General features: G+C 48.6%; 10 protein-coding genes across 10 annotated transcripts; 4 read left to right on the top strand and 6 right to left on the bottom strand.

Moving 5' to 3' along the window:
• Window positions 1-848: 848 nt before the first annotated feature.
• Window positions 849-3062, top strand: BJX68DRAFT_41878 (putative transporter). Its single transcript, XM_071049141.1, has 6 exons — window positions 849-1092; window positions 1143-2068; window positions 2116-2244; window positions 2293-2390; window positions 2438-2604; window positions 2666-3062. Exons 1-6 carry the CDS (start codon window positions 953-955, stop codon window positions 3042-3044), a joined length of 1839 nt encoding a protein of 612 aa, XP_070892021.1. The 5' UTR covers window positions 849-952; the 3' UTR covers window positions 3045-3062.
• On the bottom strand, window positions 2438-4019 carry BJX68DRAFT_250924 (25S rRNA (adenine2142-N1)-methyltransferase). Its single transcript, XM_071042323.1, has one exon. It carries the CDS (start codon window positions 3953-3955, stop codon window positions 3080-3082), a length of 876 nt encoding a protein of 291 aa, XP_070892020.1. The 5' UTR covers window positions 3956-4019; the 3' UTR covers window positions 2438-3079.
• A 159-nt stretch (window positions 4020-4178) lies between these two features.
• BJX68DRAFT_250922 (60S ribosomal protein uL23) lies at window positions 4179-5380 on the top strand. Its single transcript, XM_071042322.1, has 4 exons — window positions 4179-4254; window positions 4566-4627; window positions 4715-5001; window positions 5081-5380. Exons 1-4 carry the CDS (start codon window positions 4230-4232, stop codon window positions 5166-5168), a joined length of 462 nt encoding a protein of 153 aa, XP_070892019.1. The 5' UTR covers window positions 4179-4229; the 3' UTR covers window positions 5169-5380.
• Window positions 5381-5471: 91 nt separating this feature from the next.
• BJX68DRAFT_250918 (Tim10/DDP family zinc finger protein) lies at window positions 5472-6219 on the bottom strand. Its single transcript, XM_071042321.1, has 2 exons — window positions 5982-6219; window positions 5472-5871 (listed from the first exon to the last, which is right to left on the bottom strand). Exons 1-2 carry the CDS (start codon window positions 6079-6081, stop codon window positions 5705-5707), a joined length of 267 nt encoding a protein of 88 aa, XP_070892018.1. The 5' UTR covers window positions 6082-6219; the 3' UTR covers window positions 5472-5704.
• Window positions 6220-6297: 78 nt separating this feature from the next.
• BJX68DRAFT_41804 (BUD31 family protein) lies at window positions 6298-7141 on the top strand. Its single transcript, XM_071049138.1, has 3 exons — window positions 6298-6624; window positions 6682-6812; window positions 6872-7141. Exons 1-3 carry the CDS (start codon window positions 6453-6455, stop codon window positions 7013-7015), a joined length of 447 nt encoding a protein of 148 aa, XP_070892017.1. The 5' UTR covers window positions 6298-6452; the 3' UTR covers window positions 7016-7141.
• Window positions 7142-7757: 616 nt separating this feature from the next.
• BJX68DRAFT_41826 (fork head domain-containing protein) lies at window positions 7758-10340 on the bottom strand. The gene has a single exon (XM_071049139.1). The coding sequence runs from the start codon at window positions 10144-10146 to the stop codon at window positions 7996-7998; it is 2151 nt and encodes a 716-aa protein (XP_070892016.1). The 5' UTR covers window positions 10147-10340; the 3' UTR covers window positions 7758-7995.
• Window positions 10341-10926: 586 nt separating this feature from the next.
• BJX68DRAFT_250913 (aspartate kinase) lies at window positions 10927-13576 on the bottom strand. Its single transcript, XM_071042320.1, has 4 exons — window positions 13313-13576; window positions 13164-13244; window positions 11832-13081; window positions 10927-11772 (listed from the first exon to the last, which is right to left on the bottom strand). Exons 1-4 carry the CDS (start codon window positions 13459-13461, stop codon window positions 11675-11677), a joined length of 1578 nt encoding a protein of 525 aa, XP_070892015.1. The 5' UTR covers window positions 13462-13576; the 3' UTR covers window positions 10927-11674.
• Window positions 13577-14228: 652 nt separating this feature from the next.
• Window positions 14229-16790, top strand: BJX68DRAFT_259973 (DUF1671-domain-containing protein; the record flags this gene model as incomplete). The annotated part of the gene is made up of 9 exons (XM_071043796.1): window positions 14229-14660; window positions 14721-15188; window positions 15246-15277; window positions 15329-15483; window positions 15543-15747; window positions 15855-15859; window positions 16109-16260; window positions 16348-16496; window positions 16589-16790. 9 exons carry the CDS (start codon window positions 14229-14231, stop codon window positions 16788-16790), a joined length of 1800 nt encoding a protein of 599 aa, XP_070892014.1.
• Window positions 16334-17909, bottom strand: BJX68DRAFT_41605 (non-canonical purine NTP pyrophosphatase). Its single transcript, XM_071049136.1, has 6 exons — window positions 17544-17909; window positions 17398-17471; window positions 17178-17322; window positions 17085-17121; window positions 16974-17035; window positions 16334-16924 (listed from the first exon to the last, which is right to left on the bottom strand). Exons 1-6 carry the CDS (start codon window positions 17706-17708, stop codon window positions 16856-16858), a joined length of 552 nt encoding a protein of 183 aa, XP_070892013.1. The 5' UTR covers window positions 17709-17909; the 3' UTR covers window positions 16334-16855.
• Window positions 17910-17967: 58 nt separating this feature from the next.
• On the bottom strand, window positions 17968-23249 carry BJX68DRAFT_41662 (type V myosin). Its single transcript, XM_071049137.1, has 7 exons — window positions 23032-23249; window positions 22840-22972; window positions 22604-22793; window positions 18679-22540; window positions 18554-18627; window positions 18284-18498; window positions 17968-18220 (listed from the first exon to the last, which is right to left on the bottom strand). Exons 1-7 carry the CDS (start codon window positions 23164-23166, stop codon window positions 18111-18113), a joined length of 4719 nt encoding a protein of 1572 aa, XP_070892012.1. The 5' UTR covers window positions 23167-23249; the 3' UTR covers window positions 17968-18110.
• Window positions 23250-23330: the final 81 nt, after the last annotated feature.

The raw sequence follows: 23330 nt of genomic DNA, 5'->3' as shown, positions 1-23330 counted from the left end.
TTGATGATGTATTTATATACATCACTACATTTCAAGATGAGCTTAGCTTGACATATGTTAACTAGTCTTTGAATTTGTACCTACATTACTTGGTGGTTTATTGTGCATCGAAGTCTGGCCCCCCCAAGTAGTAGATAGAGACTTGGATGCTCTACCAGGTCAACCAGAGCGAGTGTGAGGCTAATCAACAATGTTGCCAAAAACTTGGATCAGGGATCAAACCCCGGGCGCTAAGGTTGGAAGAATACTTGCATCTGCCCACCCAATGTCCATCGATTTAAAGCTTGGCAACCTATGCCTTTTCCAGATATGTAGGTAGTTTACCGACCATCTTATTTCACGATGCTACATCGATGTATGTAATAGAAATGGCGGGAAATGCACGAAAGACCGCTGTGATAGGTAGTAGAAGAGAAAAGAAAGGCATGTTTTGATGCTAGCGGCGTCCGCCGAAGTTCGACAAATGCCGAATTAGGAGGAGTTTGCAGGAAAACAAGACTCTAGGCCTATCTAGAGACTGCTGATGCAATGATCAAGACAATGCGAACTTATCTATGGCGCCGTTTTCCCTCCTCCTAAGACTTATCCAGAATCCCCACACTTTCAACCCGAAAGTCGGAGGGGCTTCGTTAGTCCGGGACCATCTGCCCTTCCTTATCTTTGATTTTATGTCATTGCTTTCATCTCACTGCACCTGTCAGATGATATTTGCCATGATTTACGCATTCGCTACTGTGAGATAGAAAGCATTCCGCTGCAGATAAATCAGACCTTGGAAACTGCAGTCGCAGCAGCTAGCTCTCCGATAAATACTGTGAGCAGCTGCTCAGTGGGAGCTCTGGGCAGTTTTGGGCAAACTCTTGGTTTCAAGGCCCCTCTCTTCGCTTATCGAAGCTTGCAGAAGAGAATACTTCTTTCACGTTAACCCCTGCTCAAAAGAAACAAGATCGGGATGTTTGACGAAGAGTCCGAGGCTCTTGGCAGTCAGCGCTCAGCGACGCAGAGAACACTATCTACAAGCTCGCCGTTGGACTCTAGAGCTTCTTCTGATCGTCGGTACATTGGAAATGACGACCTCATTCAAAGAACCAGGTAAGTATTACTCGAAAGTGATTTTGACCTCGCATTGATAAGTGTGGCAGGTCCGGCTCTTTGTCAATGCGCATCACCCAAGTAGGTGGTGTCAACAGCATTGATAACTTTGCTCGGTCGTGGCAAAGGGCCGCTTGCTTCCCAGAGGTATTTCCTCGACGTGGGTCTTTTACGACAACCGACTCGGACGATGAATGGCAACCCTCAAGTGGCAATTTCATCAGGCCACAAGGTCCATTGCATACTGATCTAGACCCGACTCTTACACGGCCTTTATTAAGCGACAATGGGGCAGCAAGCTCATACCAAAGAGATGGTGTATACAACGCCGGCCATTTGGAGCCACCTCTAGGCACATCCTATGGCACAATCTCCTCACGGGTGAGCGAGTCAGCTCGGAGACATGTTATTGAGTTTCACAAACAGCAACAAGCTCATACTGAACCTGCGGTCGGTCATGATGGCGAACAGCTGCTCGTCAAACAGGTGCAGCACGAGGATGGCACGAGGGGTAATGTTGTAGTTGGCCAGTCTACCGTGCCACAGACGGTATTCAACTCTGTCAACGTGCTAATTGGTGTTGGCCTACTGAGTCTGCCGCTGGCGATGAAGCATGCAGGATGGCTACTTGGCCTTCTGTTTCTCCTATTTGCGGCATTGACTACGGCCTATACGGCCAAGATCCTGGCAAAGTGCCTGGATGTCGACCAGAGCCTGGTAACATATGCTGACCTAGCATATATCAGCTTCGGGCATCACGCTCGCTTGGTAATAAGTCTCTTGTTCTGCTTGGAACTTCTTGGGGCATGCGTTGCACTCGTCGTTCTCTTTGCAGACAGCCTCCATGTTCTCTTCCCGGGATTGAGCATCCCTCAATGGCAGGTGGTGTGTGGTCTGATGCTTATGCCGCTCAGCTTTGTACCTTTGCGACTTTTAAGCGTGACGAGTATTCTAGGCATTCTTTCTTGTACATCCAGTATGTCTATCCACCCCTCTCCTTACGACTTATATTAACTGTCATAGTTGTCGCTATAATATGCATTGATGGTTTCCTTAAACCACATGCACCTGGTTCGCTTCGCGAACCGGCACAGACTTATCTGTTCCCCGAGAACTGGAGTACTCTTCCTCTGAGTTTTGGGCTCATCATGTGTAAGTCACTCCAGTCTCCCGAGGGAAATATTGAGCTGATAATTTTAGCACCGTGGGGCGGGCATGGCGTGTTCCCTAATATTTACAGGGACATGAGACACCCACATAAGTATGGGAGAAGTTTGTGGACGACCTATATCTTTACAGTATTTCGTCCTGATGATTTTGCCACTTCTACGCTAACCTGGAACAGTACTCTCTAGACTGTACGATGGCCATTTTAGGCTGGCTGATGTTTGGCAATATGATTCGGGACGAAGTGACAGCAAACGTTCTTAGAATCAAGGAATATCCGCAGTTCCTGTCTCTTTGCATTATAGTGTTTATCGCGATCATTCCCATCACAAAAGTCCCTCTGAAGTGAGTTTTACCTAACCCTGGTGCGTTGAAATGTGGTAACCGATTCACTGACGAGGTCCAGTTGCCGGCCGCTTGTTGCAACTATGGAGTTTCTCTGTGGCCTTGAACCACACACCGAGCTGAATGGCGATTACACAGAGCGAACAATATTTATCCGCAAACTGCTGAGGGTGCTGATCCGTATATTCGTGGTAGCGGTCATTGTTGTCATGGCCATAGTCTTCCCATCCTTCGACAGAATCATGGCACTGATGGGCTCCGCATTGTGCTTCACCATCTGCATCATACTGCCGCTCGCATTTTACCTGAAGATATTCGGAAAGGAGATTAGCCGGAGGGAGCGGCTGCTCGATTGGTCGCTTCTGGTCATTTCTTCGGTTCTAGCGGTCATCGGCACCGTGTGGGCATTCTTGCCACATGAACTGCTCATGTCCCTGTAAGCCTTTGTGGCTGGCTCATAGAGCCTGCACCCTCCTCATTTGACATCCCTCTTGACGATTATTGCAAAGTTATTCCTTGTCCTTCCTGGATTTAGGATTTCCTTTCTAAACTCCTTGGGTTGGCGTTTCCCACTGTATTCCCAAAGCTGATATATCAACTTTGACGTTTGCTTGTTCTTTGTCAAGGAAAATCCGATGCTGGTCAGAATCTCTTCAAGTCGTTGCTCCGTGAGATATCGCGAGTTCGCGACACAGGGCGCAGGGAGCACCAGGAATAGGCTTGGCGTGAAGGAGGTACTAGACGAGTCAACCGGTGGTGACTTTGTCAAAAAAGCCACACAGCGTTTCAACATTTCTCCTCGGCCAATCGGATCTGGGACATAATTCAGCACCAGCGAGAGACTGATAAGATGAAACCGGTCTTGGTCACTTAGAGGAAGCGGCCGTTCCATGAAATCCTGCTTCAGAATCCCGGGCTCCTGAGAGTTCAAGTCAACTCTCGTGACATCCAGGTTTTCATTCAGAGAGCAGGCATTTTTCGTGCTAAGGGCCCCAACTTCGAGGACGCGGAGCTTGGAAGATGTAGTCTTCAAGTCTGCTAATTGAGGATTGATCCACTCCATGAGGACTTTGCTAGAGTCGCCACCACGTTCAGATGACTGTCCGATCTTGCTTGCTAGCTGGTAGCTTTCCAACCCACCATTGGCCTGTATTTGAGCATCAATTTTGTCGACTAAAGCTTGGTTGCCCACTCTTAATGCTTGAGTACGTTGTTTGAGAAGTGTATGGTGGGAGCGAATGAGATTCCGCGTCGCTTTGGCTGACAATGCCGCCTCGTTCTTGCGTAATGTTGGTGGTCGAGTGTGAGAGAGAAGAGCAGGACGCTTTTTCAGCAGCTTTTTGGCAGTCATTTTGTAAATTAAGGCATGTACTTTGAGCACCAGTCCGTGCCAATACCTAATGCACTTGATCAAGTCACCAAGATTCAAAAAACTAGACCGCCTTTAATGCTGCCGCCAGAAAAAGGCGGCGCTGAATAAACTGGAGATTGCCAAGATTTTTCTCAGTGGGCTGGTCAGGTGACCCACACTGGCCGGCCGCGAGGTTTTTGCTAAGCGAAGACAATCCGGAATAATTCGACTCTCGACACTGCGACAATCACGACAACAGCGCCAAACGACAGCCATGGCCCCCGTTCAGAAGAAGACAGGTATGCATACTCGAGCGATTCAGATCCATTTGGATATTCAATTGTCGATTTTCAAACTGCGAGCAAGTGCATGGGTTGCTGCTTCGCATTGGAAGATGAGGGCTGCATCAAGTTCGAATGGAATTCGTCCCACGGCATATACACCAAGACGAAGACGATTTGAGCACGCACACGCACACGCACAACCCTCGATTTTGTTCTATTTCCTGTTACTTCTGTGGTTCTCTTTTCGACAAACATGAATCAATTCGAAATTGGCCTTCAGTTTTCCAGTTCTTGTGCAAATCGCTTACTCTTCGTTCTATGAACAGGCAAGTCGAAGCCCAGCGACAAGGCTGGTGCCGCCGCCAAGGCAGTCTTGAAGGGTGCAGGCGTATGTTAAATCCAGTCCCAGTGCCTCTACCTGCGCACGTTGAGATGAGAGGGGACACCCCAGGCTAAAATGTTCTTCAACATCCAGGCGCACAAGACTCGCAAGATCCGCACCTCCACCACCTTCCACCGCCCCAAGACTCTTCAGCTGTCCCGGTCCCCCAAGTACCCCCGCAAGTCCATCCCTCACCTTCCTCGCTTCGACGCCCACAAGGTCATCCTCTATCCCTTGAACACGGAGAGCGCCATGAAGAAGATCGAGGAGAACAACACCCTGGTGTTCATCGTGGACGTCAAGGCGAACAAGCGACAAATCAAGGCTGCTCTTAAGAAGCTGTACGACGTTGACACCATCAAGGTCAACACCCTCGTCAGGTACGCTCCAGAATACACAGGCTGAGATTTTTTTTGTTTTTTTTTCTCAAAAAACGAGTGTCTAATGAACAAATTCCAGGCCCGATGGACTGAAGAAGGCTTTCGCTCGTCTTACCCCCGATGTTGACGCTCTTGACATTGCTGCTACCAAGCTTGCCATTGTCTAAGTGTTTGATTTTCTTTTGGGTCTGGGAAACGGTTCTCTTTTGCGCGGTGGGCATAAATATCAGCTATACAGTCTACACCTGTTGCGCGATAAACAATGGCTGAATGAATTTTAAAACAAAAGAATTTGATGCACGAGTTTGTTCTAGAGCGACGTATGCGTAGTATCCTGGCCGCATCCCGCCATATCTGGAGAGCATAAAGCAATTGGCCGTGCCATATCCCTCCATCCCGTCTCGGCTGAAGTCACTTTACTAACTCAAATACACATGTGCTGTGGGATCGTGGAAAACCAAGAGCAGTGCTTATCAGGGACATTCGTACGATTTGTATACACCTAAATATTACACATGGACTGTCCATAAATCAGTCAGCCGGGGCGGTTCGCATCTGACCCCTCATCAAGCCAAAAAATCCGTAGACTCCGCTCCTATCACATCCCATCACGTTCTGGCGATAGAGTTCTAGACACCAGATGTCCCCCATTTGGTCGCGATTATATCTACCATCAACCATCATCCATAACCTCATCGAAACCTTATTGCCTTTGCAGAGTCTCCAGGTGCTTCAGAACAGCAAGGTTGGTATCCATCCACCGGTCGACACAGTTTGACGCACAGGCTTCTTCAGTCTTATCCAGGCGGCCGGACGAAATCTTCGAGGTGATGCACTTCTTCCAGCAGGTGTCGGCGATGTGGTGGACGTCTAGATGAAAGGGATACGTGTTTAGCCGAAGAATCCACGTGCAATGGCAAAGGCGATGCCAACGCGGAAAGGGCTGGAAACAAAGAAAGGGGGTACAGGTAAAGGCTCACTCTGCTGAATAGCGCTCTTCTGGGATTCGTTTTGCAGGAACTGGGTGAGCTCCTTCTTGTCGGCTTCGCTGAGCTTGGAGATGTCGAGAGTTTGATCCATTTTGTATATGTAAAAGGATGAGTTAGGAGTTCTAGAGTTGTCTATGCGATAGTAATTATGATTCGGACGAGGCGGAGGAATTGGTGTGTATAAAACTCGAAATGGTAGATCGAATAGAGAGATCAAGTTGATATTAATGCGGCTGCTGTCGCCGGGAAAAATGGCCTGTATCCTGAACGAGCAAATCAGCAGTGGGCGGTGAGTGGCCGCCTCTTTCTTTTTGCGCGCGTCCTCATGAGCCAACACGTCACGCCACAGCGAGATCTGAGATACTTTACTCAAGCGCAATAACATAATCCTTACCCCTTTATCTTTCACCTTTTACTCACTCTCGATCGTGTCGAGCTCAGCCAGAGCCTCTACGCAACAAGATGCCTCCTGTCCGCACATCCCGCAATCGCAAACCACCCCCAGCCGGCTTTGACGATATCGAAGACACACTCCTAGAATTCAGCAATAAAATGAAAGATGCTGAGAATGCGCCGCACGAAGGAAAAAAGAAGCACGAGGTTCTGTGGCCCATCTTCCAAATCAGTCACCAGCGTACGCAAGCCCTTCCCTATCCATATTCTCGAAGTAAGCTAACGTCCGCCGGCACAGGATCAAGATACATCTACGACCTGTACTACGAGAAAGAAGCGATATCGAAACAGCTATATGACTGGCTTCTCAAGAACAACTATGCGGATGCCAACTTGATCGCAAAGTGGAAGAAGCAGGGTTATGAAAAGGTACGTCGCCGCTGGCTGAAAGAAAGCGTCCTGCCATGTGTCACTAACAACGTATCCAGCTTTGCTGCTTGCGCTGTATACAGACGAAGGAGACGAATTTCAATGCCACATGCATCTGCCGCGTGCCCAAGGCCCAGCTCAAAGAGGATCAAATGATACAATGTGTTAGTTGTGGGTGCCGAGGCTGCGCGAGTAGTGATTAGAAGCCAAATCGGTTATGCAAGGACTTAACGAAACATGACACTGGGCCTTTCGGGTTTCATGCCGGATCTATAGGGCGGATCGTGAGGTTGACGGCTAGACGATCAAGACTTTCCAGCCATGTTCATTTGGAGTGGTAGTCTGGTCAGGCCGGGATACTCGGAGTCGACAATGCACGATCTCTAACTGTTGGCCCAGGGACGAAACTTGGATGATCTTTTTGCACGAACCAGAGTGGTGGTCTTGCCGCCTGTCATTCGTCGTGGGCTCTTTCAATCTCCCCGCGTCTTCGTCTCCAGAAGTGTTGGCGGGTTTTCAAGGGGTTATTCCTATCATCGCTGGGATTGTCCCCCCATCGGTTTGTTCCACTACTTGCCATATCAGGCTTTGCGTCGAGCACATGATGGTATCTTGATGTTGCCAAGATAAAGAGATTAATTTCACGGCAGCAGCTACGCTTAGCTTCGGCCTTATCAACATGTGTAGGATGACTTTTGCATGTCATTGATGGTCACGATTCTCATGTTTCCTCGAGCTAAATAAACGCAATCACGGCAAGGATAGCAAAAATTAACGCAGAGGCGTGGATAGAACGGCAAAAACAGGCTCATATGAACGTTGCATACTCATGTACATCTTAGCAGATATCGTCGTAAAGGTCATAAGATCGTCTCAGGACCAGCCAAAGTTAGAACCAACGCCCAACCTTGCCTCCACCCAAAACTCCAGGAACAGGAATAACACTGCAAAAGCGCCAAAGCCAAAATACAAAAACACAAAACCGACTTAAACGCCAAATTCGACTGATGTTTGGTCCAACGAGGTAATAGGTATTAGGACATGTGTGCGCCGCGAAAACGAAGGGGAGCACGCCGATTGTAGACAACAGAGAAGCTCATAAATAGGGATGAAGTAGGCTCATTTCGTGAAAAGGACGAATGATACGGGGAGCGAAGCCCTGGGCAAAAGGAATTCTCCGTTTTTAAAACAGGGTGTTGCTGCTCCGTTGGAACTGAGGTCGAGGAATGTGAGGACGAGGTCTTGATGCGTCATCTTTGCTGGAACCACCAATTTTCTGGAACCCTTGCAAAAGATCAACCCCATCAACCTCTCGTGGGCTGTCGTCGAACAGGTGGAATGAGAAAAAATCTTCAGATGTATCTGGCAAGCGTGTGGAATCAGGCAGTTTTGATGGTGATTCGGGGAAAAGATGTCCCTTGGATTTGCTGGGCGAGAAAGACTTGAGGCTCCCGATTCGGTTGTTGGCACTGATAGAAGTGATATCAGCCAGAACGTTGTTTGTTGACCCGCTTGCGTCAAGTCTTGTCCGTTTGGCTGGACGTCTTTCAGGGGAACCGTAAGCTGGAGTAGATATGTGGTCTGCTGTAGGATCAGCAAAGACATCAAACGTGGCATGGAGGCTATCGTTTGGAGTATAAGTCTCGTCTTGTATGTTGAAGGCGGGGCTCCATGGAAGATCCTCATCTAAAAGACCCAGATGTTTAATCGGCGAGTTGACCATCTGCTGAATCTTCTTGCGGTGATTTCGAAGGTTGGTGTTTGGAGACACCGAGGGCGGGGGTTTCGCAGGCTTCTTAAACTTGATCATAGGCGTGATGGGTGGAGGCAGCATGCTAATGTATTCGTTGCGAATAGGAGATGATCCCACAAGTGTACCAGGCTCCTTCAAGAACCCAGAATGACTTGGGCTAATATCGTGCGAAGAGCTTCGGATCCGCGCAATTTCTTCCTCTGCCCTACCACGCTTGATGCGAGGAGGTTCAATATCGAGATCGGATGTTAATATATGACTAGCCTTGTTGGATCGCATTGCAGAGGATTCCAATGAGGAAAAGTATCCACTGTCATTGATTGGATTTGACTTTCGTTTCCGATGACGTGGAGCGTTGGTAGAGTTGGCAGTATGTGAGGGAGTCGGAGGGGTGCCTGGACGAGTAAATCGCGGTGGTACAACCGGAGGAGAAGAATGGATCGCTTGTGGAGGAGATGAGCGCGGGGGAACATGCACTACGCATGCAGGTGGGTTCTCGTCAGTGTCCTCTTGCAAGGCAGGGTCCGAAGCTGGGATAGTGGCGTCCGAGGATAAATCCACATGCTTGGAGGTCTTCGCAGCGCTAGGCTGTGCAGGTGGTGGCACAGCCCACGTAGTGGTGCTAGAGGTTGGTGGATGAACAGGTTCTCGCTGCGGCACCACAGAAAGAGGAAGACTAGACATTGTAGCGCGGCGCAGAGGCTTGTCCTTGACGAACTGCGCCTCCATTCCTGGTTCGATTGCCCAGTAGTTTCCCTTGCCTGGATCGTCCTTGGGTCGTTCTTGTTTGATGAAGGCCTTGTTCAGGCTAAGATTATGGCGGATGCTATTTTGCCAACCTGGGTCGCTGTTCTTGTAATATGAGAACGTTTCTGATATCCACTTGTATATTTGGGCAAGAGTCAATCGCCTATTAGGTGCGCGTAGTATAGACATGCCGATAAGCGTCGCGTAGCTATATGGAGGCTTTGAGCCGTCATCCTCCACCGGTGGTAGTTCGTGGGGCTCTGGGAGCCGTATCGTGGCCATGTCGTCCCGTTTTTGTTTCTTTGACCGCTCTTTTAATGGAGCCGCTTCCAAGAGTGATCGTTTCATACTCTGCTTGGCGATTAAAGATGGCTCAGGAAAGTCTGCGAAATTGTCTGCGGAAGATACATCTGCGCGCTGCTGATCGATTGGAAGCTGTGTGTCCGTGCTGACGCTGGAGAATGTTGTGAATAAGGCGGATTGTGGCATTGGTGCGGAGGAAGAGGTGGCAGGGTGAGTGTAGGTGTCAAATGGGATCTTCTTGATCGGAGAGTCTGTAGTGAATGCGGGAGGAGCAGGAGCAGTAATTGGAACGTAGCTAAGACATCCTTGACCGGAGAGCGAGTTTCGCGGGTCGCGACAGGATTTGGTTGGCGAGACTCTGTTCGAGGCGGCAGAAGTTGGATTGAGGACGTAATCTTGAACAGAAGGGAGGTTTTCGAGAGGCTGAAGGGGTAGCGGTGATGGTTCTAAGCGAGGTCGCGGTTTTGATACCATCTTCTCCTGGCAAGAAGGTGCTTCCGATGTCCGCCGTACGAGTTGCTTCGGGGTCATGGTGAGGTTTCCAGCTTGCTCCGTTTATGCCCGGCTACAGCGTGGCCGTTGACGCGCTGCACAATGCCGACGCAGAAGGAATCCTGATAGAACCCAGCTAGGCGGTTTTATTACTCAATCGCGATGGCTCTCTGGGAAGGCGATGGCGGAGGGATATAGCATGTGTTCGACAGGCGATAGTGTTCCGTGATATACCCTTTAAGAAAAATAAAGACTTTGTTACACAAGATAGCACTGCCGGGGCGAGAGTAAGAGCGGCGTGGGCGGTTGAGAGACGATGGTGATGGGGAATGGCAGTGGTAGTAGATAGTTGCGACGCAAAGCAAGAGAGATGGGGAGTGTCGGGACTGAGGGGGCAAGGTAATCTGGAACGAGGGCGATTCGACTTTTAATCAAAGTCCCTTCGCCTTGGTTCAGGTTGCGCAAACCAAGTGGGGTGGTGCAAGATACTTCTTGAATAATGGATCAGGTTGAATTGGGGAATGGAAGAAAGGATGAGAGCCTGAAAGCCTGACGATGTTGACTATGTCAGCGCGACAGACTGCCTTGTATGGTATGGTTACGACGCGTGCGCGTCACGCGTCTTTGGGCGCTCGCAGCCAGCTATTTCAGTGCCGGTACTGTTATGAGCTGACAATACACCAGCTGCGTTTTTAAAGGAGCGCGGGCTATTCCTGAAACAGCAGTAGGGGCTTCGAGCTTGTTCAACGACTGGCTCTCCTTGCTGCGCGATGATCCGCCACCAACAGTCATCGTGCTGGCGATCTCGGCAGATCATGGGTCACTTTGAGACTCGTCACTCGAGTCTCTATGAGTGCGTTGCAAACACTACTTCGGACTAGGGGTGGAATCGTAAACCAACGGTTATGCCAGGGCTTTACTCAAGGACGCATTCTCCCTACTTCTGCGAGAGGATCATCCCCTCCAATATTCCTTCCAAATCAGTCTCCCTTGACTGTCTCCTTTCACAAACAAGGGATCTCTCACACCAATAGTGTAGCGGGTAGATGGTTGTACTGTAAGGAACAAAGGCTGGGTGCGAAGGCTGATAGGACGGGCTAGTAGTGAGCATTCGCTACCTAGGTAGAAAGTTATTTTGATCTGAAGGTCGCTTTACATTGCCAAGGGCGTACGGAGGGGACACACGGGCTCGTTTCAAAGAACTCTTTGACCAACTATAAATGGAGGTCCCAAATAGAGATCTATATGCATAATCTGTAAAGTCATCTAGAAAACACAAAGATCAAAGTCAGGACATGTACTCTATCCGTCAGGCTTGTAACACCTGTACAAAAGAAATCTATCCCAGATAAAACGCAGCTATATACAACTGGCTGAAATATCACGCAAATCATGAAAAACGCCGCCATGCAGATAAGCACCTCTCCCATCATCTAATCGTCAACAATGTCAAAGCCCGTGGACTTTCAAGGCTGCAGGGAAATTATAGTGGATATCCTATAACAAGAAGAGTTTTCGCTGAACTGTACAAGAGGTCAATAAAGAGGAGGCCGAGGAAGAAGCTCCTCTAATCAAGGAACGTGAAAAGGCTGGTATGTATGATATTGAGCGCTCGATCTGCGTCTCGCTCCTCAATGACACACGAGATGTTGATCTCGCTCGCACCTATAAGAGGTAAAGATATCAGCCAGTAATCAAAGACGATTGAAAAAAGCCATCCTTACCTTGAGAAATCATCTCAATGTTGACATTGTTTTCACCAAGAGTTGTAAACATACGTCCAGCCACTCCGACCATGTTCTTCATTTGCTTGCCGACGAGGCTGAGAATGGCCATTCCAGGAATGATATCAACGGTACCATATCTCTGTAGATCGTTCAAGGCTCCTTTCAGATCCTCATCAATGATCTGATATTCATCTCTGCCAACACCATTTAACAGTGGTCTTTCCGAATGCAGAGCCATCGAAACATGAACCTCGCTCGTGGAGATCAGATCAATCGATAATTTCCAGCGGTCAAGGACAGAGAAAATCCCTGCAAAGAAACCATGGGAGAGGGAGCGTTTGTTTGAATGCACGTTGATGACAAGGATGTTATGTTTGATGGTAACAGCGGTCGGGCGTTTTGGGCGCTGTAAAAGGCTCGGGCTCCTCGTACGGAACAATCTCGGATCATGGCCAGGGGTCGTCCTTTCTAACTCGTAGGTAGAATCGGGGAAGATTACAGTTCCATTGCCCTTTGGGTTCATGACGTTTTTGATCCGGATGGGAATTTTGGCTCGGATAACCTGTTCCATAGTGAATGGATGGATCACCTCCGAACCATAGAATGTCAATTCAGCGGCCTCTGCAGGGGTTATGGCAGGGAGGAGTCGCGCTGTAGGCACTTTTCGAGGGTCCGCAGTGAAGATTCCATCGACTTCCTTCCACACCTGGAGTTCCTTGGCATGAACGCCAACGGCGACCAATGCTGCGCAAAGGTCAGTGTAGCCACGGCCAATTTGGTCAAGCAAGCCGCCGGGTACAGTACCAAAGTATCCGGTGATGACCGGAACTTTGTTCTCACAGGCGTAGATCTTGCGGCCAAGAGCGGCAGCAAGGTTGTCGTAGAAACACTGATCGAGGCCTTGCCCCGAGATGTGGAAATCGATGATTTCGGAAAGATCCACATACTGCGAGTCAACCCCTCGATCTTGGAGAAAGGCAGCCATGAGGCGGCAACTCAATTTCTCTCCTGTGCTAATCACTTTATCGACGCATCGCGCACTGATTTCCCCAAGTGTCTGAGCAGCCTCCAGGACCTTTAGGACCTTTTCGCATTCGGCATTAATCTCTGAACGGAGTTGTGCTTTGATCTCGTCCGATCGAATCTGAGTATCAACGACTTGGACATGCTCTAACCGGACAGCCTCAACGAAGGAAAGGTATTGCCTTGACTGAGAGTTCTCTGCATCGCGCGCTGCTCGTAATAACCTGCCATCAAAGTTTTCACTGTGAGTTGATTGTTGTACCACCTAGCAAGGGGTATAGCATCACCGAAGGGTGTGTGACTCACCGGTTGGTAGTGCCCTCGGCCTTTGTCGAACTGCTCCTTGCAGAACAAACGACAGCAACATTTTGATCTACCAGGCTTGGGCTAGGTTGAATATCAATATCAGCCTTAAACCTCATGCATGAGGACAAATTCCGGGGTAGCAAACGTACAGAACGACTTGATCGATGATATTGTGGGCGAATTTCCCGACGCTCGTACCTCCGAACTTTTGTACAACCCAATTGCTCTTTGCTGCGTTTGCTGGTGCATCTTTTAGAGCATATATGACATCTGGATAGGACTGCGAATGGCCGTTCATCTTGGAGGCGCTCTCTCTCGCAGGTGTGGTCCAATTCTGGAGCAAGTATGACTGTCCGGCAACGGAATCTTTTATGTGGCCCGGCGGGGTTGCGAAAGCGGAGGCATAATTTTTCTTCTTTCTCTTTCCGCCTTCCGTGTGGGGAGCGACAATCTTTTCATCTTAATAATTAGGTAAAGCCCGCAAACCCTCCAAGGTTCTGAGACCCACAAAGACGATGTCGGGATTATTTCCGCCCCGTGATTGGCCAAGAATAGATTTACACTGTGGTGCCTGAGCCAGCCTGGCCAGGCTAGGTATCCTCGGGCCATATTGATGCGAACAAGCAATTTTATAGTCGGACCGGGGAGTTGGAGAGTGCATCTTCTACTTCTATCTCTTCTACCACATAGATAGTAGTCGTCTCGAATGCAAATTGAGATATTTATTCTCCAGCTCGAGATTATTTTTGGCTCTCTGGCCCAACGAGCTTTGTCTCGTGCTGATTGTTTCAGCCTGGCGAGGCTTGACTGACATGCGGCCCCTCCAGCCGGACGGGTTCTTGCATCTCGCATCTCACGACATCGTCAACCTCATATACCCCTAGACAGAGGTCGCGCAGTTACATTCGACTACTTTGTGTTCGTATATTTTGGCTACTGCCTTTACTGTCCCTTTTGTTCAGTGGTTTTCAGCGTCCTCGTCTCAACTTTCATCGGTGACAACAAACTGCGGCATACCATCCGAATCCGTCTCAATCCTCCCCACCAACAAAACTAACGGAGAAAATGTACCGCCATGGTTCAACCGATCCGACATGCCCGTTTTGCCCTTTCTCAGACCTGGACGGGAACTTTGTTGCTGAGCACGTTCAGTACTGTCATCCTGAGAATGGACTGCAAACCGAGCAACAGGAAATACCTCGGGTCAACAACGGAGTATTCTCCAAACTCCAAATTCCGGACGCTCATGAATCCGGTGATGAAACCCTTACTAGCGAGCACGCAAGTCTTTCCCACAGCCTGGAAGAGGAGATGGAACTAGAGGAATATTTTGCGTTTGAGCATTCATTACCCAGGGTGCAAAAAGATTGTGCTGGAGACAGAGTTCAATCGCATTACGTCTCCAGGCAAACTACTTTGCGCAATGGTGACCGAAACGATCGATGTCAGAGAACGTCTTCGACTCAGGCTTCCCATGAAAATATCAAAAGACTCGGTGTGCGTTGTCCACTTATTTCCACATCTATATTCCTATATCAGTTACTAACCCTGGTGCAGCGCTCCGAATTGGGACCTTATGCCCATGAGAAAAAAATGCCTTTATGGCTCTCCAAAATGCTAGAAAAGGGCAACACCGCATCTAAAATAAACCTTATCACACCAGAGGGCAAACTTTCCAGACGCCTGATCGTCGAAAACCAAACGCCCAATGTTGTGTCGGCCCTGGCTCATCTATGTGGACAGGATAAATCTGTGCAGCGAGCCTTCTTTTGCAGCACTCATGTCCATCAGATATCCAAAATGCCGAGGGAAGGGAGCTTTTGCGGATACCGAAACATTCAGATGCTGGTCTCATACCTGCAAGAGTGTCGTGGTCCTGGGCATGATCACTTTCCTGGTGCATTGCCAACCATCCTGCAACTCCAAGACATGATCGAACATGCATGGGACATGGGCTTCAATAGTGTTGGGAGGACTGAAACTGGGGGTATAAAAGGAACCAGGAAATACATTGGCACCTCCGAAGTAAGTTTCTTCCAAAACCTCAAGCGAGATTCGTGTTTGCTAAAACAGTATTCACAGGCCCAGGCGCTCTTTTTAAGCCTTGGGATCGGGTATGTATAATTCCAGGATATAAAGTGACTTGCACTGCTGACTCCCTTTAGGTGTGAGGCAAGCAGCATAGGGAAGACCAACGGGATACCGGCTCATAGCGCTCTACTTTCCCAGGTAGCTGCATATTTCAGGAGCGCATGCCCTTTGGACAAGAACGAAAAGGTGGTTCTGACAAATTTGCCACCTGTCTACTTCCAACATCATGGTTCGCTCATTCTCCTTCCTACTCGAAAATTCTATACTAAGACTGGGCACCATGCACAGGACATTCTATGACTATCATAGGTTTTGAAATCCGAGATAAAGGGCATGCCAATCTCCTTGTGTTCGACCCAACGTACAAGACGCCTGCCGCAATCAAACACTCTACCGCGACCACATTCAAGACCCCTGATCCAGCTCGAATCTTGAAGGGATACAGACGTGGTGGGGAGTATTTACAAAAGTACCAAAACTTTGAAATCCTCAAGTATGTACCCAACTTTTCAATGCGACTTGTCTGACCCTTCAACCAAGATTATCACCTCCCGGCATTCCGCCAGAAAAATAATAGATTGTATGAGCATTCCATGCCAGGTACCGTAAACCATACATTCAAAGTGACGCCAGAGCGCATCCTTTCGTTACTCCCAAGATTGGACCCCACCCTCTGATTACTCGTTGATGCCTCAGGCGAAAATCCCCCCACCACCTTTCTCTCTTGGCATCGAAAATTATCAATCGCAGCGAGGGCAATCTACTCGGGCAGCTCTTGAAAAGTTAACGACTTCAAAGACCTTGTCAAGATTAATCACGCACAATGCGCACTTGTCCAAATATAATAATAACAGGCACCCCTGGCGTTGGGAAAACAGTGCACTGTGAGCAACTAGCACAGGACACAGGTTTACGGCATCTCTCCATAAACCAAATCGCGAAAGACCGAGGTTGTTATGACACCTACGACGAGGAATTGAAGACCTGGGTAGTGGATGAAGACAAAGTAAGTCTCTTTTACTCTTGATCCATCTCTTCTTGGCCAGTCGATCGAAACTTTGCAACGATGCTTATTCTACCTTACGGTCTACAGCTTTTAGATGCTATTGAAGATGAAGTCCTTCAAGGAGGGTTCCTAATAGACTGGCACGCCTGTGATTTGTTTCCCAAGTCATGGATTGACCTTGTCGTGGTTTTGCGCTGTCCATCTACATCCATTCATTATGACCGCCTTAGCTCCAGGTAAGCAAGCATATGCCATATCATTGACGCTTTGATCTGATCATCACTACTCATTCCTATCCCCTTGACAAATAAAGCTAACGGGTGTACAGGGGTTATCATGAGACAAAACTTCAGGAGAACCTTGATGCCGAAATCTTTGCCGTTCTCCTCGAAGAAGCCCGGGAGGCATTCGATGAAGAGATCGTGGTTGAGTTGAACAGCGAGGAGGATGGCGATGTAGACGCCAACTGCTCAAGAATTGCATCCTGGGTAGAAAACTGGAAGAGCGATCAAGCCAAACATTCGGATTAAACCTTTTATCTCCCTAGCCTGTAATATCATGATATCGCGTTTCATTGGCGCCAATCGATTTTGATCTACGCTTGCTGCTCAGCTAACCACTGCTGTAGTTTGGTCAGAGCTCTCGATCTGTGGGAGATTTTGTTCTGTCCCAATGTCAGCATGGCAAAAATTTTAAATATGGAATATACCGACCTTGTCCTCTTTGGTCATCTCGGCATACGTTTTCCCTTTGTATTCAAAAATTGGATCCCAGCCTAAGAACATCCATTAGTCCTTCAGTCCAATATCGTATCTAGAACATACCAAAATTCGTCGGACCTCTAGGCCTCACAATAGTGCCCTACAAATGAATGTCAGCTTGCCTAATACAGCACACAGAGCCTGGCAAAATCTCACTTCTGTCCTTCCCTGGAAGATAATCGGCTCAGAGCCAGGACCCTGCGAGAACGCAAAAGTGCATACAGCATCTGCGCCCCTTGTCTCAAAGGAGTCGAGCATCTTATTCAAACCCTCATGGCCCAATGCTTCAAGGAAGTGTTTGCTAGAAGAATTAGTCTTAGTTTGAGAGGACAATAGAGATCGAGATGGGAGTTATCCCTAGAAGGTCATTCCTTACATATATGGTCCAGGCAGACCCTTCAAGGCATGAAACTCGAGAGCCGTATCCTCGGTCAATACTGGACCGCCCACCTATGTTTCGACTTCGTCAATAATTCATTTATTCTCATCGAATGGGTTGGATTGGCTCTGTTAAGTACATACTACCTGCGCTGCATGTCTGCATTTCTCCTTGGCGATTTCTTCGATGGTGCCTTGGACTTCGGGCACATCGACCGCTTCGTTTTCGACTGTAACCACACTGCCCAGAATGGCTCTTACCTCGGCCAGTTTATTCCGGTTGCCGGTGATGAAATTGAGAGTCTTCATTTTGATTGCGAACGTTGTCTGTATTTGACTCTGTCAAGAGTAAAGGGTTGGGCGCAAGAGGCGGAGGGAAAGACTGAAGTGGAGTTGTGTGTCCCCACATGGGAATCACCCCTGTGAACAGACTGCTTTCTACACCTCTAATCTATGCATATTCGGCTTGATCCGCCAATAGACGTTTATCCACAGAAAGTTACAATCAAGATAGAGTCAAAATGAAGAAAGGGCCCTTGCCCCCGGGGCCACAAAAAGGCCTCTAAACCGGTCCGATATATATTCAACATGGGATTCGCCATCAAAAGTAACCAGTCGCTCACAAACATCCTCCTCACGAATTCGCTGCTCTAGAAAACAACATGTCACTTCGTTTGTATGCTTGCTCACTTCGCGCGCAATAATGCAACTCTATTCAGCAGGTACTTCGCCGTTCTCCGGGATATCTGCTTTGTCTTGTTGAGCCATAGCCTGTGCCGAGACGATTTCAGCTAGGCGTTTCAGTCGGGGTGTTTGGAGCCCTACACAACGTAATAGTTAGCCACGCGCACCGCACCATATGACAATGACCTGGAAGAACTTACAAGACGGGGTGTATGTTTCCAAAGCCGTGATAACTCGCGGTTCAGCGATTTCGTACGGGCCACTGTCCTCCATGTCAACCGGGGTCAGAAGAAGCACGTCGCTTTTCTCAGTGACACGAGAAGCGACCGCCTTCATGATTTCCCCGTTGATAGGCTGCTCGTAATCGGCCACGAGATATTGATTCAGGAGCTTCTGGATCTGATTGGGGGAAAGCCTAGAAGTGAACATGTTAGAACGTATAATCAACATCGACGAGACTCAAGTCTTACATCCAACAGATATCCTGGATAATCTCAATATCGTTCAGCGTAGCTTTCTTCAACTGAAGAAGCTTGGTTGCTTGCTGTGTGATTGTTAGTCACGAGGTTATCGAATTTTCTCGGTCATTGCTTACCATCAAATGTTCTAGCTGTAGAGTTCCCTCTGGCATATCATGACTCTTACACCACTCCTCGATGCGTGTTATGTTGTAATTGATTTGTAGACCTCGCTTCCAAGAAAGAAAGTTTCGTCTCATTAAGAGGTCGTTGAAAGCCGTGACACCGACAAGACGCAGAAGCTCTGTGACAGTCTGGGTAACAATTGTGTCCTCCAGGTAAAAGGCCTTCATAGCCTTGTACACATTGTTCAAGAGACTGAGGAGATTGTCCATGCTGTAGGCAGGGTTGTTGTTCGATGGCAGAAGCTTCCCAAGAAACCGGCTTGTTTCATTTGTGACAAAGCCGGGAAGAGACTGGGACTCAATGATGGCTGGAACAATCATCTTGAACAGCTTCTTTTTCAGCACCTTCATCCAAGTGTGATAAATGTTGAACTCTAGGCTTTCTAAATCATGTTTGACGATTTCCAGAAGGCGGTCATACTCATAGTTGTCCGTTTTTTGCGCCTCGTACCAATCCTCGGCCAGAAACACAAATGAGAGCATCTCATGGACGTTAGACAGCCAGAAAGCGCCCGGGTTGATGGCATCCTCGCCATCGTGCTGCATGACTTCCTGCTGTATTGACTGCATGACGTTGGCCAAAAAGCGCTCGGACTCTTTGACGAAGCCATTGTTCCACATCTCGGAAGTAACGAGGTTGATCAGGTAGGCGGGGAAGAGCACCTCCTTTTCCGTGGGTGGAGGAGTAGAGTTGGGTGCTGGGATCTTCAAGTTTCGAATCAGACCCATTGTCACTTCCTCATTGAGCTCGTCCTCTTCCGAGAGTAAAGTCTCAAGCTCTGCCTCTACAGAGTCAAGTCCGGACGATGCAAGTGCGGCGCCCGTGAAATTCTGGCGGCCCAACGCGCTTGGAATGGCCATCGATACAGGGCGAGGGTTATAGGCTCCACTAAATCGATCAGTGTCGATCCTCTCTGCGCCAGCGCTGCGCCGCTTCGGTTTAGTCTTTTTCGAAGACACCAAATTGATGAGCCCATTGGCAGGTGGCGGAGCAGGACCACCGTTCTGCTGATCGCCGTTTATAACTTGAGCAGGCAATGTCCTTTTCGCAACCTCCAGTTGCTCCTCAAGGTCAAGAACCTGCTGACGGAGAGTGGACTTTTCGCTTTCCGCCTCCGCGTTCAGTTGCTTGAGCTTCTCGAGTTCTTGGTTTGCTGATCGTATTGATTCACGAGAAACCCTTTCTTCTTCCTGAAGGCGCTTGACATTTGCCTGAGCCTCGGCATGGTTCTGCTGCAGTTTACTCATCTCTTCCTCCAGAGCCGTCAAGCGGGCAGCAGTAATTCCAGCTTGATTGGCCTCTGCTTGCAGCTCTCTTGACCGATTCTCCAATGCATTATGCCGACTCCTCCAAGACTTGAGCTGGGTCTCGTAGTTTTCAAGTTGAGAATTGAGTGATTTGTTCTCACGTTTTAGAGATTCCAGGTACTGTGTTAACTCGACAACCTTGTTCTCAAGCTTGTACGAGATCTGCTTCAGGTCTCTGGCTTCTTCTCTGAGGGTCTTGTACTGTTTCCTTGCCTGTTTACCTCTCCAGAGGTTTTGCACTATGACGACTTGCCGACGATACTGCCGCCACGCGCGCAGTTGCCGCCAAGAGCGGAAAGCACGTTGTATGACCTTGGCGGCATTGCCGTGAATTGTATCCAGGATATTCCGCCGGCAAAGGAAACCCTTTGTGAGCGACTGGAGAAGGATGACGTTGGCGCGAATCTGATTGTACTTTTTCCTCTCTTTCTGACCTCTCCATACCCTCTGAATAGTCGTAGCTGCCTTGATCTGGCGAATTTCTGCTGCACGCTGTCGAGCAAGGAATCCTCTGACAAGGGACTGTGTAGCAAGAACAGAAGAGCGCGCTTCAAGATATCTGCGCCGGTAGTATTTGCACCGCAAATTCTTCTGAATCATGATCGCGCACTCGTTCAACCTTGAAGTGCGGAGATTCTCCAAAAATGCAAGCATACCAGCTCGGAAGAAAATCTTACTCAACCCTAGTTGGTACTTGTCGTGTCGTTGCTGTGTGGAACTGCCAAGGGCTTTTTGTAAAATGGCATGGCACATGTTCTTGATCTCGGACGTCCACTGAGACGAGTGGCACAGCATATAATAACGAATAGCAAATTCCTCATAAGTCCATCGAGTAGGGTATCCAGCCGTACTGATCCGAACTGTTTCGAGAACGCCACAAGCCCTCAGTTGATTGAGCACCATTGGCCCTTCAAACTTCCAAGCCTCCTTTGCTTCGTTGGGTTTGATGCAACGGATGTAGTGCACCTCGGTAGAATTTATAGTGCCCATGAGCTCGATGAGAGAGGATTTGAAGATCCCACCAAGTGTGGGCTTGCGGTTTATGGCAACACCGATTTTGCGACCTGGGGCATTGACAGGCTTGGATGATACTGCGGCAGAGTCCTTTTCGCGGACGGCGGCAGCGGTATCCAGCACTTGCTTTATAAAATCGTTGGAGGAGTTGCGCAAGATCTCCATATGTTCGTCTGGCACGGTGTCCCGATTTTTCTCGATGAAGCCGTCGGATTCGTATGTCACGTCAACGGCGTAATGGCAAATGGTGAATGCTGATTTTCCAAATCGTGGTTTCTTGTAAAACTTTTGCTTATCGGCAGCAAAATTATGATGAAGTTTCGTCACAAACTGCTCGTCGGAGCCCATTGGCAATCTGGACTCTTCGTCTAGAAGGGATAGGATTCCCAACTTGGCTTCGATAAGGTCAATGCACGGCTGATTATCCGAAAAGTCGATAAAGGTCCAATCAATCTGCTCTCGCACATATTCTTCCTGTTCAAGCTTGAAAACATGCTGATTGAATTCCTGCTGCAGTTTCTCGTTGGCGTAGTTGATGCAAAACTGTTCAAACGAGTTTTTGGCAAAATGCTCAAACCCGTAGATATCCAATACTCCTATGAATGACTTGGAATTGCTTAGCACCTGATCGGTCGCCAAGCCTCGGTTAATTATGTCGACCAGCCAGTCGAATAAACTCGAGTATATGAACTTGGCAACTGAATCCCTCACGACAATGGCCTGTTGCTGGGTCAAGTTGGAAGTTATCTTCTCCCCTCTTGTAACAAGCTGTTTCTTTATTATCCATTTGGCAAATTCATTGGCATCGATCCCAAGCATTTCACACGCCCTAGCTAGAGATGGTTCAGAAGATGAGAGAGTCGAATCGGTCCTTGTGGCAGTGATTTTGACATTGCCGAGGTGTAGCAATGCCGCAAGGACGCGGAAGATCTCTGACTGCTTCTCTTCGGGTACGCCAATGGTCGCTAGGGACTTTTTTGTCGCAAGGAATTCTGCCTTGTCGTCGACCCCGTCGATAGTTGGAGTCCCGCCCTGGTTAAGATAATCAAAGTCTTCAACGGACGCAAGCCCGAGTTCCTGCTTCTCCGAATCTGTCGCCCCGGCCACAAGCTGATAAAAGATGTGATAGTTGCGTTCCTTGAGAGGCTGAAACACCAAGCGTGACCTCTCCAAAAGGTACGTCCTGATCTTGGCACCAACGATATTGGTCTTGTCGTCAAACATGATTTCGATATACTTTCCAAATCGAGAGGAATTGTCATTGCGCGTCGTTTTTGCATTACCAAAAGCTTCCATAACCGGATTTGTAGCTAAAATTTGTTCTTCTGTCTCGCTAATCGCATCGGCCCTGCTTGTCGTGTACTTTCCGGGCTGGTCTGAAGATTCCCGTGTCGCAAAGTATCGCATGATGTATTTCGCGCTGACGGTTTTTCCGGCACCGGACTCGCCGGAGACGACAATCGTTTGATTCTTCCCATCCCGTAACATGTCGCTATACAAACGTCCTTAGCACATAATGCTGAGTGCCAAAGGGCAAAGCCAATGTAATACTTACCCAAAGGCTTCCTCTGCGATGGCGAAGAGGTGGGGTGCCTGGGACGCTCGATGCTTCCCAGCATACACCTGGACCATTTGTGGTACATACAACGAATCGACGCGGGCAAAGGGATTGGTAGCAATAAGCACAATACCACTATAGGTGTAAATCTCTTTTTGCGCATATCGTAATTTGATGGCCTGTAAGACTAGAGATGAGTTAGACTTGACCAAAAATTACAATTCCGAACCTACCAGCTGGCTCATTCAAATGGGACAAGTTTGTAAGGTCTTCGCTCGCTTCAAGCATAGCAGGGTTCATTAACGGCGGCAGTTTTGAATTGTTGTCCACCTGCAATTCGGCCTGCGTAGTTTCTATCTCCTTGGTCTTTATGTAGGCGGTCAAGTTAGTTTCAATACGACAAGAAGGATATGGCAACAACGGACCTCGCCATTTTCCAAGAGGAAGACAAGGCGAACTTTGTCGCCATCAACCAGCTTCTCCTTGACCTCGGAGGCTACCCAACCCTCAGTTGGCTCGGGTTGCCAGGCTCTCGTTCCAACCTCGTAGTTATGCGCCATCGGGATAGCCTAAAGAGTGCAGGCAAGTTCGAATGAGGAAGCAGTAGGGTAGTACGTAGGTTGCTCAAAAGGTATCTGGGAAAGGCATGTAGACGGGAAGCATAAACAAAGATAAATGTGAAAAGAAATGTGAAAAGAAAGGAAAGAATTGCCTTCCAGGGCAG

Source organism: Aspergillus pseudodeflectus (genome assembly GCF_044049435.1).
Source record: "Aspergillus pseudodeflectus strain CBS 756.74 chromosome Unknown BJX68scaffold_120, whole genome shotgun sequence".
Lineage (NCBI taxonomy): Eukaryota > Fungi > Ascomycota > Eurotiomycetes > Eurotiales > Aspergillaceae > Aspergillus > Aspergillus pseudodeflectus.
Note: the sequence above shows the minus strand (reverse complement) of the source record. Positions and strands in the feature narration are given on the sequence as shown.